Consider the following 16,309-nt stretch of genomic DNA (forward strand, 5'->3'; position numbering starts at 1 on the left):
AAAAAAAAAAAAAAAAAGATTTGAAACTGATCTCTGATTCTGTTTGTGTGCAGGATGGAGAGAAGGAGAGGTAAAGCAGAGGCAGTTCAGTAACAAAATTTTTTAAGAACTCAAAAAAAATTCTAAATACCCTTTCAAATAATTTCCCAAGTTGTAGAAGTTTTAGATAATGCATCCAGTCAATGGATCAGCCAAATGTAAAGTAATAAAAAGAAATAATATGAAGACTAATGAACAACTGAGTTAAGCAACATCTACTTTTGTTTTCCTAGATCAGGAAGTGTACTGCACCACTGGAATGAAATCTATTACTTTGTGGAACAGTTGGCGCATAAATTCATCAGGTGAGAAACACAATTGACTTGTTTCATTTCTAGTTCTTTGCATGAGTAAAACCAGACCACATTTGCTCTTCTACTGATTACTAGCTACTTCAGGAATTTGTGGGGGGGTGGGGTGGGGTGGGGGGGGGAGTTATTCTTTGTTTTTGACAGAGATGGATTCGCAGATTTTGGACCAGAGGCTATTTACTTTGTTTTAATCTTTACCACATATTAGAGTAACATTTGGCCTTGTGTTTGAAGGAAGAGCCAGATTTGGTTATAAAGCCAAAATTTTAACTTTCTCTTTTATTGAAGAATATGTTCCTGTAAAGGATCATTATCATGTTTCACAGTGCATTGCTATGGGACAATTGGCACATTCTAGCTGCTGGACTATGTACAGGGTCACCAACTTGTCCTGGTTTGCCCAGGACTTTCTTGGTTTTAGCATGGAAAATTCTATGTCCTGGGAAATTCTTCAGTTCCAGGAAAACCAGAACGTTTACCTATGACCATCCTGGTTCTAGCACTGAAAGTCTCACATCCTGGGAACCAGGACAATTGGTCACCTTAGCTTTGTGTCATACCCCATAGAATGGATGCCCATTAGCAAAGGAAAGGAAGTCATTTAACTGTACCTGTGTGAAACTGCCAAGGGATGGCACAACTGTGATACATTTCATGACGTGCTTGAAGCAAACTGTCAAGGTCTTTAGTAAACTGGTCCGATGATTGTAAATTCTGATGCAACTCCACTCCTTGCTGGGTGGTCTCCATAGATTCTTCCAGCCACTGTGAGCAACCATGAACTTCTGCTTTGAGTAAGGTTCTCATTCCAGAATACAGGTTGTCCTCTGGCCCTGGGTAATAATAACGTGCTCCCTCCAAATTCAGTTACTGGTCTCAACACACACTTGCTTTCTAGGGAAAGTCGCAGTCCTCTCTGCAATGCCCAAAACTGGAAGCTGCAGCAGGAAGCAGCTATACTTAGATGGTTGGAGAAAACAGATGCTATGGAGTAAGGAGAGATAAAGAACAGAGAAAGGAGAGGAACAAATATAAATATATTATTAAAGAAAAAAAATACTTAAGAGAATCATAGAAACTTAGAATCAAAAGGAAAAACTTCCCAACCTAAAAGGCATTCACTAACCGTCAGCTTCTGAAAGGCTGCTGCCTTTTGAGGCAAACAGCCTAACTGTTGGACAATTCCAGTTTTCAGAAAAGGCTTTCATCTTTGAGCCAGAATGTCCTTTCCTGCACTCTCATTCATTGGGACTTTGGAGTGATGTAAAACAGCTCTCCCACTGGATGTTTGATGGTGTCTGTCATATTTCCATTCGCTCTTTTTGTCCTCACTGCCCCCTGAAGCAGAGGAGTGGAAAGGGCTTTAAAATTAGGCAGATGTGGGTTTGAATCCAAGTACTATTGTGCAACCATAGGCAATTTAGTTACCTTAGCTGAACCTGCGTTTACGTGCAATGATTATAAGAGAAAACATGTGTAAAATAAATAGTCCAATGTCTGGTTTACAGTAGGCACTCAATACTTTTCCTTCCTAGTTCCTTCAGCAATTCCAGACCTTCTACTAGCTTAGAATCTGAGCAAGTTAGAGATAGAGGAGAACTAAGAGACCACCTAGTTCAATGCTCTCATTTTATAGATGAAGAAACTAAGAACCATAGAAGTTGCAATGGCTTAATCCAGACCACAAGGCCCATTTCTCTGGTGGTTTCTTCTGCTCCTTGCTGGCTATGGGCCCCCTTAGAGTGTGGCACCAACACACTACCATCATGTAAACTCCATGAGGCTGGGAATATATTTTGTTGACTGCTGCAGCCCAAGTGCCTGTAACAGTGCCTGACACATAATACATGTTCAGGCAATATTTTTTAAAATTAAAAAATGATTATTACTCATTTGAAAAATAGTCTAGGCAGCTGGCACTACAGAGAGGAAAGAGTAGCAGCTGATGCCATACAAATATATCACTTTTAAAAGTTCATTGGGGTCCTTGAACTTTCAACTCCTTTTATGTGCCTGTATTCTGACCTCTTCCTATTTTCTTAATCAAGATTCTAATTCCTCACCAGTTTTTTCAAGCTGCCAACCTTACACTCATGACTCTTAGAAAAGGACCTCACCAGGGATCACTGTAGGAGATCCTGGGTAGAGTGGGAGAACAAGGCGGAATAAAACTCAAAATCATTTGGAAAAAAAAAGGACCAGCTCTGCTGGTCTGATAGAGCCTGATGGAACCACTGAGACTATGGCCCCCAGTTGCCCTTCAGGTCTGGAATTGAACCCACTCCTGTGGCTTCCAGCCAAACAAAAGACAGGCATATGAGCTGAACATTTACATTATGGAGCTCTGGTAGCATAGAGGCTAAGGCACTTGACTGCTAACCAGAAGGCTGGCGGTTCAAATCCACCAGCCGCTCCTCGGAAGGACGATGGGGCAATCTACTTCCATAGTGATACTGCCTTGGAAACCCAAGGAGGGGTCGCTATGAGTCGGGTCCAACTCAACGGCACATAACAACAACAACAACAGATACACTCCATGGAGAGATCAATCATGGAAGAATAGAAGGGCTGTGTTTGCACAGGGAGACAACTGGGGGGGGGGGAAGGAGTGCATGGGAGGGGAGGACACAGGGAAGAGGTAGCTATGGGGAGGAAATAAGAGGGGAGCTGTTGCATTGTGGGAAATTGTAGTCAATGTCATGAGACAATGTGTGAGCTGCTGTATGGAAATTGAATTTGCTCTGTAAACTTTCACCCAAATCACAATAAAAATTAAAAAGAAAAGAAAAGGACCTCACCTGCAGAGAGTGGCAGGCAAGATTGATTATCTTATACTCCCATCCAACTCCTAAAAGGTGCATGTGTGACCTTGTCATCAGTCCCTGAGGTCCACATGCCCTCCTCAGTTTAAAGCCACCATCTCCAATTTATTCTCATTTTATCCCATTGTCTCCAGTCTCCTCCAGTGCTTTGTTTCTCCCTCATATGTTCCTTTACCTTTCCCCTGGCTCCGTCCCCATAGTCTACAGGCAAACTAGTCTCTCCTACCTCTCATCCCCCCGAAAAAATGACACAGCTTCATCATGTTTCCTATAAATGCCATCTGTTTGCTGATTGTTCACCGAAGCACCTTTAAAGACTCATTGTCTTCATACCCTTACTTCTAACTCACTCCATAACCCACTGCCATCTAACCTTCATCCCCACCTTTTACTTTCCTGCTTGGTCCCTACATGATCTTCTAGTGGACAAATCCAGTGAACACCTTCCAATCTTTATTCTGCTGCATTGAGTGGCTTCTTCATTTGATTCAGACTTGTCTCTTCTTGAAATTCTTTCCTTCATTGGTGCTTGCGGTGACTAGTTCCTGTTTCTCTTTCCATCTCACTGATCTTAGCTAATCCTTTAAATAAATTAGGGTGTTGGTACTACATTGTTGTTGTTGTTGTTGTTGTTTGCCGTCGAGTCGGCCCCGACTCATAGCGACCCCTCCTTGGGTTTCCGAGGCAGTATCACTACGGAAGTAGGATTGCCCAACCTTCCTTCCGAGGAGTGGCTGGTGGGTTTGAACTGCCAGCCTTCTGGTGAGCAGTCAAGTGCCTTAGGCACTATGCTACCAGAGGCACTACATTAGGATTATTTATTTTCTCACTGCTGACACTTTCTTGAACAGCTTTACCCACATCAGTATGCTGATAAATCCCAAATTCTGCCTCCAGCCCAGACTCATGTGCCCAGTTTCCTCTTGAAGACCTGTATTTCCCATATTTCAAATTTATTCTTTCAATAACTAAACCCAATATAAAGGAGACATTATAATATAGGGTTTCACTCACTCACTGCCATCGAGTCAGTTCCAACTCATAGTGACCCTTCCTTGGGTTTCCGAGGGGGTATCTCTATGGAAGTAGATTGTCCATTCATTCTTCCTTCTGAAGAGTGATTGGTGGTTAGCAGCCTTCTGGTTAGCAGTCAAATGTCTTAAGCATTACACCACCAGAGCTCCTAACATAGGGGTTAAGGGCCCAAATTCTAGAATTAAAATGCTTGGCTTCAAGCCCCAGTCTACCACGCTCCTTCTGTGAGACTATGGGAAAATTATTTTATCTTTTAGGTCTTCAGTATTTTTCTGTGGAAAATAGGAATAATAATAACAATGACCTCATAAAGTTATTCCACATGTAATGAGATAATACATGTAAACCACTTCAAATATATTGTCTGACACGTATTTGAAGTTTGGCCATTATTTGTTTAGGCCATTATTATATTATACTCATATTGTTTGGCCATTATATTATTCTCATATTGTAATTACCATTATTATTATCATTTAAAACATGGTGTTCTGCTGTTCCAGCACTTAGTGAGGTGTATCAAGTGGCATGGTATCATGGAAAGAGAACTGAGATAGGTTTCAGGACACCAGAGCTCAGTTCACCTGCTATTGTGTGAAATCTTGAGCTCCTATCAAGTATTAAAGGCCATGCTAAGGGTTTTCAAAGATGAGTTGAACACATGATAATGAAAGTAGATTTTATCATGGAGGCAATCGGGGTTTATGACAAAGAAGTAAAAAGATCTGAATTACATTTTAGGAAAACAATTCCGGCAGCAATGTGAAGAATGAATTGGAGCAAGAGATGATTATAGGCAAGGACACCAGCTAGGAGATTAAAAATGAGAAACATTTTGGAACATGGGAATGATAACTTTGGGAGCCATAACAGGTGTGAGGGCTATTACAATGTGAAGAAAAAGGCTAACCAGAGGGAGCCCCACAAGACGCTATTCCATTGGTGAATCCACTACAGTCTGACAGTCCATCCTGCAGACTGAGAAACATGTTTGGTCCTCAGCTGAGAGTTGTTCTGTGTCTCCTAGATTGTGGATTTTATATTTATAAAGCTCCTGGACATTGACACACAAAAACCAGGCCAATTTATTCATTAATTATGATAAGTATAAATAGCAAGTGGAATAGATAATGTTGTGGCTGATCAACACATTCTTTCCTTTTAGGATAATCTCCTTGGAAAGTGAAATAAAAATTAAAAGTTGGTGTGAACCCATTTTCTGACTGAACAGAGTTCATTGTATGATCTTAATGGTTAATAGCATCACACTGCAGTTATCTGAGACACTCTCTTCATCAAAGGATACACCAGGCTACCTGTGGAGATATTGCCAAATTTTGTAATTTTGTCCATAAGAGTCTTCCTTTTCATGGACACCATGCAGACCTTTTCTGTTCTAGGGACACACATCTTCAAACAGAGCACAGGACAGTGATGAATTTAAGCTTTCTTATTTGTGATCAACATGTACCAGCCAATAATATCAAGGCAGAAGCAGACTCCAGGAAGACAAAGCAGATCTTCTCTTTGGTCCACAGTTTTAAGTCTTCTCTGGCTAAATACTTGAGACACCAGCTTTGAGTCTACTTTTTCATTGTAGGTCCTCAGCTCTGGTAGCCATGGTATAAAGGGAAGAACAAGTCAGAGCCGTGGAAAGAAATGCCATTTCTCAGTGTCATTCTACCTGCTCTAATGGAGCCTCTTTTCTTTGCAGCCCACAGCTAAGAATGTCCTTCATTGTCTTTTCTACTAGAGGAACAACCTTAATGAAGCTAACAGAAGACAGGTAAGGATGCTCCCCATCCCTATCATTAAAAGGTCCAACTCTTCCTGAGTATTTTTTTTAGTGAAAATACACACAACAAAATATACACTCATTCAACAATTTTTACATGCACAGATTCAATGAGAGGGGTTACATACTACGTACTGTGTCACCATTCTAACTATCTCTGACCATATTGTTTCAACACCGTTAACTTACTCTCAGTGCCCTTTAAGGTTCTCACCTGTGCTATAAAATTATTATTGTCAATTTGATCTCATATAATTTTTTAAAAAGGTACAATGCTGAAGGCAAGCATTCTGTATTAATTGAACTAATCTGTTGTTCAGTTTAAAGATGACTTCATGGTATAGTTTCTGTTCAAGGCTGAAAAGTCATTTCCAGATAATAGATTCAGTCATTCGTCCAATCTCAATGCATACACTAAGTCTGGTTTTTGTGAGAATTGGAAGTTCTATTCCACACTTTTTCTCCTTTTGATCAAAATCCATCTATTGCATTCTTGATCAAAATGTTCAGTAATTGTAGCTGAACTTCTGGTTTCTTGGCAAATAATGTAATAATGAATAGTTCATGGAAGCAATTAGACCTGCAATCAATTTCCTTCTCCAATGTCTAGGTCTCCTTCTTCCTCTGTTGCTCCAGGACAACAGAGGCCAGTTGTTAAGTCTTGGGTGGTAGCTTACGAGCTTTTAAGACCCTAGGCACTGCTCACTGAACTTCTTACTCCATAGTTATGAGATTTATGTCTTGGTGCCAGCTTTGACCTGTCAGTAATTTTTAGTTAATTGTTCCCTCTTTTAACTTAAGCCCATTTACTCTATGACTTTTAGTAGAAGTCCTTCATGTTGGTGAAATTTTATAAATGACTAAATTACATTAAGGTAAATCTTACATTTGATTGGTGACTCAGTCTGCTAAATTGGAGAAAAATGTTAGCAAACAAAATTCTCATGGATTACATTTTCTTTTCCTTAAATTAGATTTATTATGTGGGTTAAAATTTCAGACATATAAATGTACTGTGAGAGAGGTAAGAACTTGAAATATTATCATGCATAATTCTGAGGAAGGGACTAACTCTAAACTCACTGCCAACTAGTTGGTTCCGTTCCGACTCAGAGCGACCCCTCCTTGGGTTTCTGAGGTGGTATCTGTACAGAAGAAGATTGCCTAGTTAGTCTTCCTTCTGGGGAAGGGAATAGGATGGGAAAATTTATAGTACTATGAAATAAAAAGACATTTCAACAAGGTGTGGAAGAAAATGTTCTTAACGTAAAAGGATTAGTACATCCTAGCTTAACCAGAATATTATTTCAGGCTTCACCACATTTTACCTGCAGATGAAAACTAGCAATAACAGAGACTTGTCATCTATTCATAGTTAGGATGAGAATGGTGTACTAGGGCGTGGAGATGACATTTTTCCTAGTTAATGACACTTTCTCCACTACGTTTAAAAGAGATATGGTCCACATAAGAGAAGCACCACAAGACTTCTAATCGTACTCATTCTACTTTATACAAGGCCATCCTTTATGCAGAAATGCCTTCTATTAAGAGACTGGGGAAGGCACTAAGCACCTAGAAAAGCATTTCAATCTCCTAAACCCACATCCTCCTTGTGTGCCTCACACTGACTCCTCTTACTCCATATCTCAGCATTTGGCCAAAAGAGCAAGTCCATTCATAGCCTCTGGGACATGGAGGTGGACAGTGGAGGGCAGGAGATCTGTAAACACTATCAGAAAGCCTAGGTTTTTAGGTTCATTTTGGTTTGTCATGCCAGTTGAAATAAGTCATCTTTTGAATCCCACTGGAATCTAATTTTTTGTGCCTTAACTTCAGTACTCCTAGTTTCCTATGCTAAAGAGATGATGTTGTTGTTGTGTGCCATTGAGTCGGACCCAACTCATAGCGACCCCTCCTTGGGTTTCCAAGGCAGTATCACTACAGAAGTAGATTGCCCCATCTTCCTTCTGAGGAGTGGCTGGTGGGTTTGAACTACCAACCTTCTGGTTAGCAGTCAAGTGCCTTTAGGCACTACGCTACCAGAGCTCCTCATTTTGCTGGAAACAGCATTTAGTAAGGGCTGAGCATGCATCAAACGATAGCCAGAAATGCCTTGTTGGAGGCTGTATGGGTTTCATGTGGTGACAGCTTAGCCTAAGCAAAGGTCAGCTGGCAAAGCACAGCATGACTCAGTGACACATCCCAACCTTATCAGCCTTTGGAAAAGATGTGGACAAGTGATCTCTCTTTCAAATAAATACTTTCTCAGGAGATTGGCTGGAAGAGTCAGGCATTCAGAGTTTCCAGGCTGGTACTGTTTCTGAAATATATGACTTACAGTGCCTTAGTTGCACATAAGATTTTTTTTTTCTCCATATCTCATTTGATCTTCACTACAGAAAACCCCCAATTACAAACCTCCGACTTACGGACAACTCCTACTCGCCCTTTAATGTTGTGTACATTTGCCCTCACTTTGAAAAGTTCAAACCAACCCCTGCTCACAACAAATTCTTCATCACAGTCACCTTCACTTGCTGCATGTGAAGCTTTTAAATCATTGAAAAGTTTTCCAGCCTTTTCTTGCACTAATATAAGGCTAAATGGAAACTGTATGTACCTGTTCCAACTTACCTACAAAGACACACTTAGGAACAAACTTGCTTGTAACCCAAGGACTGCCTGTATCCCTATTAGACCATAAGAGGAGCAATATTATACCTAGATAATACATGAGAAAACTTATGTTGTTGTTGTTGTTATGTGCTGTCAAGTCGGACCCAACTCATAGCGACCCCTCCTTGGGTTTCCAAGGCAGTATCACTACGGAAATAGATTGCCCCATCTTCCTTCTGAAGAGTGGCTGGTGGGTTTGAACCGCCAGCCTTCTGGTTAGCAGTCAAGTGCCTTAGGCACTATGCTACCAGAGCTCCCATCCCAACCCCAAATAATTAAGAAAACTTATACAATTATTTAAAAAGAATATGTGCATTCGCAGAGACTCTCATCTCAATAAGAGAATAAAATTTTTGGTAATTCAAAAGAAATTATGTCAAAAGTGTATTTGATTCCAATTCTTGGATCAAATATGCATAGAGGAAAACCATGGGGAGATTCAGGAAATAGAATAAATATGGTGGGCTAAGATGTAGGGAGCTCTGGTAGCACAGTACCTAAGGCACTTGACTGCTAACCAGAAGGTAACTCCCATTTGTGAGTGTCTTTTATGCTAAGCACTTTACCAATAATTTCTTATTTATCCCCAAGTAACCATCATTACTTCAATTTCTGATGGGAGCTCTATGGTCATATGAATCATTAGTTTACACGTAATGTGTATTTTTCTCTAGCTGCTTTCAATATTTTTTCTTTATCTTTAGTTTTCAGCAGTATGAGACAGTTTGGTTTTCTTTGAGTTTATCCTATTTTGACTTTTCTCAGCATCTAGAATCTATAAATATATGTCTTTCATAAAATTTGGGGAGTTTGTAGCCATTATTTTCTTTTTCTTTTTTTTCCCCACCAATCATTTCTCCTCTCCTTTTGATACTGCAGGAACTGTGGTGGTGCCGTAGTTAAAGCAGTAGGCTGCAAACCAAAAGGTTGGCCATTCAAACTCACCAGCAGCCCCACAGGAGAAAGTTGTGGCAGTCTACTTCAGTAAAGATTTACAGCCTTGAAACCTTATGGGGGCAGTTCTGCTCTGTCCTCAAAAACCAAAAACCAGGCTCACTGCCGTCGAGTCAGATCAGACTCATAGCGACCCCTCCTTGGGTTTCCAAGGCAGTATCACTATGGAAGTAGATTGCCCAGTCTTCCTTCCGAGGAATGGCTGGTGGGTTTGAACCGCCAGCCTTCTGGTTAGCAGTCAAATGTGTCAGGCAAACCCTAAATCCCTGCCACACCTCAGCAAACTCTCAATTTACCTCTGTTAATATCTAGCGACACAGAGATTTCTTTGGAGTTTGTTTTAGCAATCATGGAGGAGGACACTCCTAAAGAGTCGGATCCGACTCATAGTCCACCCCCTCTTGGGTTTCTGAGGCAGTATCACTACAGAAGTAGATTGCCCAATCTTTCTTCTGAGGAATGGCTGGTGGGTTTGAACCGCCAGCCTTCTGGTTAACAGTCAAATGCCTTAGGCACTATGCCACCAGAGCTCCTATAGGGTCACTATGAGTCAAATCAACTTAACAGCAGTAGGTTTGGTTTAGATTTTGAGTCTGGGATTCCAGTGACACAAATGTTAGACCTTCTGATATTTTTCCAAATGTCCATGAGTTCTGTTCATTTTAAAAAAATCCTTATTCCCTTTTCTTCTGATTAGATAATTTGTATTGCTCTATTTCCAGGTTCACTAGCTCTTTCTTCTGTCATCTCATTCTGCTGTTTAAGTCATCTCCTGAATTTTTTATTGCAGATGAAAAAGCTTCACTTTTTAGTTCTAAAATTTCCATTTGGTTCTTTAAAAACATTTCTGTCTCTGCTGAGAACATCTATCTTTATTCATTCATTTTCATTCCATTTCTTTTCATCTGAGAGCATAGTTATTTAGCTGCTATAAAGTCTTTGTTAATTTTAACATATCAGGATTAGCATCTTAATTGTTTTTCCACCAAGAATTGTTAACATTTTGTAGATGTTTTGTACGTCAAATAATTTTAGATTATATTCTAGATATTGTGAATATTATGTATTTTAGACTCTGGGGCATGTTCAAATCCTCTAGAGAATTTTGATTTTTTTTTTTTTTTTTTTTTTTTTTAATGTTTGTTTTAATAGGCAATCACCTTGGTTAGGTTCAGGGCAGTTCTGTCTCTCCTTTGGTAGATGGTACTTTCAATGTCACTTAAGTATTGTAAGCTTTTTGCTGATCTGCGTTTGGTCTGCCCTGCATATGTGCAGCTCAGTGATGAGCCTGGGACCTACACAGCTTCATGCACAGATCCCCTTGTCCAACTCTCCTCTCTCCAGATTCCCCACACACTACCTGGCCACAGAGGCCCCTTTTCAGGTTCTGTAGCAAGAAAAATGGAGTTTTGGCATCCACATTTCTGCCATGCCGTTCTCCATTGAGGCCACCCTTGGGGCAAAACCAGTAGTAATACAAGAGAAATAAAAGTGAGAATCCATGCCCCCCTCAACTCTTTGAACCACAGTGGCCCCTCTTCCCAGTTACATGGGGGTTTTCTTGGTGTTTCAGGTGAGGTCAAGGCTATTGCTGTGTGACTGGGGCCCACTCTCAGGTTCTCATGAGAGAAAAGAGGAACTGTAAACTCAATCTTATATGGGTCATTTCTCCAGGTTTTGACATTCCTCTCCAATCCACCTGCTTTGTTTATTTTTCAGAGTCCTCAGGTAGTTGCTTTTTTGTTTGTTTGTATTGTTTTGTCCGGGGTTTATTGTTGTAATCAGCAGAAGAGAGAAACAGTAGAGAGCCTACTCCATCTTGGCAGCTGTTAGTTCAGTTTTACAGATAAAGATACTGAGGTTCAGATAATTTAGATAACTTACTAAGGTCAAGTAACTAGTAAATGGCAGAACTAGTATTCTAATTCCAAATTCTGGATTCTGCCCGAGTCAAGCACTTTGTATTGTAGCGTGTTGTTCTTCCAAGATCTCTTAGCTTCATCAATGTGTCAATCAGTTGGCAAATTGTCACAAATTGTGGGTGTTACTTCATTAGCATAATAGGGTACCTGATATTAATTTAAATATTATTAGAATAAATTATTTCAGTGTTAGCTATTGCATATGATTTCCTTCAAACTCCATGGATAGCCTTATTCCTGACCTTAATTGAAATACTTCAAATATTTCATTATTTGGAAATGAGATCAGGCCAAAGAAGGCCAACTAGTTCTTTAAAAGAAATTAGGAATATGAATAGATGTTCAATTTAATTAAATGCATTTTTGGCATCTATTAAGACAGTTATATTTTTTTATTTGACCTTCTAATCCAATGAATGCATTTAAAAGATCTTTCTAATGTTGAATTATTCTTGTATTTTTGTTAATATACTGGTTGTGTTATATTATTCTTCCAGTGTAGATCTGATGATTTACTCCATATTCTGTATTTTATCACAAATTTAGCTTTGATATTTGAGCTACCATTGTACTTTTTGTGACTACCTCTACTTAGAGTATTTTTTATTATTTCATTTTTTTATACCTAAATCATTAGTTTTTATAGAATTTATTCTGATGTAAGGTATAAAACCAAGATCTTTTTTTCCAAGTGATTAACTATTTTTTTTCCCAATACAGTTTGCTGAATGATCTTTTACTGCCACTTTGAAAAATTAAATTCTTTTATAGATCTTGGTCCATTGCTGGGTTTTCTATGCTGTTGCACTGTTTTTTCTGTCTGTTGTTTCCACACTAGGACCACATGGTTTCAATTAGTTTTAATATCTGGAGGACCAGTTTTTCTTCACTTCTAATCTTGAACAAAAATCTCCTTAGTTTTTTGTGTTTTTGTACCATGTGCAGTTGAAATATATATATATATGTTTATGTTCTAAAATATTCTTTGGGATTTTCATTTGAATTATATCAAAAGTACAGATTAACCTGAACAACAATGGTATTGCATTTTTATTATATCTATTTTCTTATTTAAGATGATAAATCACTTCTCCTTTGTGTTGCTTAATAAGGTTTTATTATTTTCTGCAGATCAGTCTGACAGCGTTTGTTATGTTTTTTCATATACATTTTAAAGTTTTGCTTCCATTGTGAATGTACTTTTTTTATTTTCCAAACTCTTATTGTCTACTATAGAGCAGTGAATCGATAATTTGCAGTCTAAGGGCTTCTATTGAACTTTACAGAATAGTTTACAAAGATTTGCAAGTCAGTATGTTCTTCTATAGAGAGACTTGTAGTGTGAATCAGATTCTTAAAGAGGGCCAGGATCCTCCCAACCAAAAAAAAAAAAAGTTTAAGAAACTTTGTTTTGGGTGAAGATTACTGGTTTTGTAGATTTATTTCTTATCCCACCATTTTACTAGTTCAAATACATTTCCAGCTAATTTTAGAATGCCTTTCCAGCAAGATGATTATATTATTTCTAATTAATGATAACTGTCTTCTTTTCTAATATATATAGGTATCTTTTTGTGTGTCAAATTACATTGGTAGTAGTTAAGTGCTCCACCACTAAGTGAAAGGTCAGTGGTTCAAACCCACCAGCCACTCTTCAGGAGAAAGATAGGCAATCTGCTTCCATAAAAATTTGCAGCCTTGGAAGCCCTATTGAGCAGTTCTTCTCAGTCCTATGGGGCCTCTGTGAGTCAGAATAGACTCGATAGGATTGAGTTTGGTTTGGATCAGTTTGCCAGGTTTAGGGTAAAAGAAGTATGTGAGTTTAGGAAAATGAATTGGCAATTTTTCCACATAGTATGGAATAGCTTAACTAATATAGAAAGTATATGTTTGTTTGAGGCTTGATACAAGAAAGGATTCTAAGCCTAAATCATATTGAAGTGGTTCTTTGTAAATTATCTCACTCTCTTACAAGATTACTGCTTTAATCATGAAATGTGGTAGAAATTAGCAACATATGGATATTTTAACTTTATAGAATTTAAATTTTTTTAAAAAAAACTCTCCTAAATCTGTGATTATATCCATTTTATAATATTCATGTAAAGAATTTTTTCTCATATTTCCCCATTCAGATAGATTACCCAATTATTTGTCTCTTAAATTCACTACTTCTATTTTGTATATTTATTTTTGTTTTCTGATTATTTCCTTCTTGTACTGTTATTAATTACTTCCTTCTTCTTCATCTATTTTTCTTGCTTGTTTTTAAATTTGAAGTGAATTAAAATGCATTTTATTTGAAAAATTTCCTCAAATGAAAAAAGTAATTATAAAGAAGGATATAGGGACACCTGGCCTGGACCAGGGGTTATTAAGCCAGTGCCAGAAGGTAGATTTACACCCACAAAGGGCCCCCTTCTGGCAGTAGTGCATTGGATAAGTGCTTGGCTGCTAACCAAAAGGGTGGTTGTTCAAACCCACTCAGTGGTTCTGCAGGAGAAAAACCTGGTACTGCTCCTGTAAAGACTACAGCCTAGAAAACCCTATAGGACTGTTCTACTCTGTCACATGAAGTCATTATGAATCGAAATTGACTTGACAGCACCTAACAACAATGTACCAATAAGCTAGAATACTTTCTTCCTAAGTACTCATAGAATACTTTCCCTCCTTTCATAAGGGAAAATAAGTGTGCCTACCATATAGGGTTGTTGTGAGTATTATATTATCTATTATATGTGTTATTATAGGTGGGGATACTGAGGCTGAGAATGCTCAAGATTACTCTGCTGTAAAGGTATAGGAACCTGGATTTGAACCCAGCAACATTATCTCAATGTCCATGCTCTTAACCACTATGTTGTTGTTGTTGTTATGTGCCGTCGAGTCGGCCCCGACTCATAGCGACCCCTCCTTGGGTTTCCGAGGCAGTATCACTACGAAAGTAGTATTGCCCAACCTTCCTTCCGAGGAGTGGCTGGTGGGTTTGAACCGCCAGCCTTCTGGTTAGCAGTCAAGTGCTTTAGCCACTATGCTACCATACTATAGGGTTTCTCATGATTTTACTATTATATGCATTTTTAAATTGAGTAACAAATCCAAGCATACCCAGTTCACCACCAAAACCCTCTTCAGCTTCTTCAACAAAACTGTTTCCTGAAAGCCTATATTGCCTACACAATTTATCTTCATCTTCTCTTGAATATTTTCAGCTTAGAAATATTCCTGACACCTCAGAAAGGATGTGAAGGGTAGCATCAGCATTTTGCAGATGGGGTTAAGAGGTGAAATATCCTGCTTACTACTTAACAAGTTAGAGTGAAACCCAAGAACTCTTGGCTCAGTCTGCTGAGTGGAAACCAAGAGACCACATCTCTCTATCCCTCTCAATCATCTTCTGGGTTTGAGAGTATGGTTTTGCTATTAGTGTCGCGGGGAAGAATGACATACTCTGAGCACATCGCTTGATTCCTGGAGCAGAATAATTACAGGCTGTCATTACCAACAGAGGCATACTAAAAGCCTTTTCTAAATTTAAAAAGTCAGAGAGGAAAAGAGTCTTCAGATAGTTAGTGCTTGAAAGAACCTAGATTCACTGTATTTTGAAGTCATGTTTAGTTGTGAGAGGACTCGAATGGTAAAATTAAGAAAAATAGAGGAGGTCATTTATTTATTCTCTTGTCCTGTTGCTTAAGAGATAACATGGGCTGAGTACATGGAAAAGTTTAACTCTCTGTGCCTCCATTTCTTTACCTGTAAAATGAATATAATGATAATTCCTACCTAATGGAATTGTTCAGAGGATTAACAATACCAGGCACATAATGTTTAGTAAATATTCGCTACTAACCAAAAGGTTGTTGGTTCAAATCCATTCAGAGGCACCTGAGAAGAAAGGCCTGACAGTCTACTTCCAAAAGATCACAGCCATTGAAAATCCTGTGCAGTGTAGTTATACTCTGGGACACATGGGGATGTCATGGTCAGATCCACTCCACAGCAACTGGTTTAGTTTGGGGTTTTCTTGTATTGTTATTATTGTGATAGTTGTTGGGATTTTAACAAACAGCTAAGAGATCGCCCAAAATCCTCTGAGACAAAGATCACTCAAATGATTACAGCATATCCAACAGTAATTCAAAGAGTGAGTCTCCAGCTCTCCTTGACTCATATCCTTCTCTGAAGTTTTTAACATTTGGCTGGTCAATATCCCTTTATAGAAAATATTGCTTCAGTCTGGGACCAGATAAGAATTATTGCTTCCTTTGTGTAATTGTTCTTGCAAGACTTCTTTCAGAGAAGTGCTCTTAAGACAGTGTCTCTTGAGGAGGTTAGTCCATGGGCTTTCTGTGTTGAATCACAATCATGGTAAGAAGAACCTCCCTGGGAACAGACGGCTTTGGGAGAATGCTGCATTCTAGTGCTTCTCAAATGTTCAGTTTAGGGCTGTGAGGTCCTAGGGTGCAGCACAGTGGAAGCAAGACATTTCTTCAGTCTCTTTATATTAAAAATGCATGCACATTTTGTCTTCTATTCCATAGTATATCTGTATTTGATTTTCTGTAAAATATGGAGTTCCTTTGCCAATTTTGAAGCACAATTTATACTCCAGAAAAATATGTTTGCCCTATGTCTTTGTGTATTATCTAGTTCGCCGTCACATACTAAGTGTGGGAACCACAGCTGCAGCAGAGAGAATCCAGACGTTGGACCAGGACCCAGTCTAAGTTCTAACCCTGGTTCCACCAC

General features: G+C 38.8%; 1 protein-coding gene across 1 annotated transcript in view; it reads left to right on the plus strand.

Annotated features, from left to right (window-relative positions):
- The window catches only part of ANTXR1 (ANTXR cell adhesion molecule 1), a 315,149-nt gene that overhangs the window by 32,414 nt on the left and 266,426 nt on the right, over nt 1–16,309 (plus strand). Inside the window, 2 exon segments of the mRNA XM_007940140.2 lie at nt 273–344; nt 5,922–5,993. Of these exon segments, the coding sequence (XP_007938331.2) occupies nt 273–344; nt 5,922–5,993 (144 nt within the window).

Source organism: Orycteropus afer, unplaced genomic scaffold (assembly GCF_000298275.1).
Source record: "Orycteropus afer afer isolate SDZICR_OR568_19922 unplaced genomic scaffold, OryAfe1.0 scaffold00065, whole genome shotgun sequence".
Lineage (NCBI taxonomy): Eukaryota > Metazoa > Chordata > Mammalia > Tubulidentata > Orycteropodidae > Orycteropus > Orycteropus afer.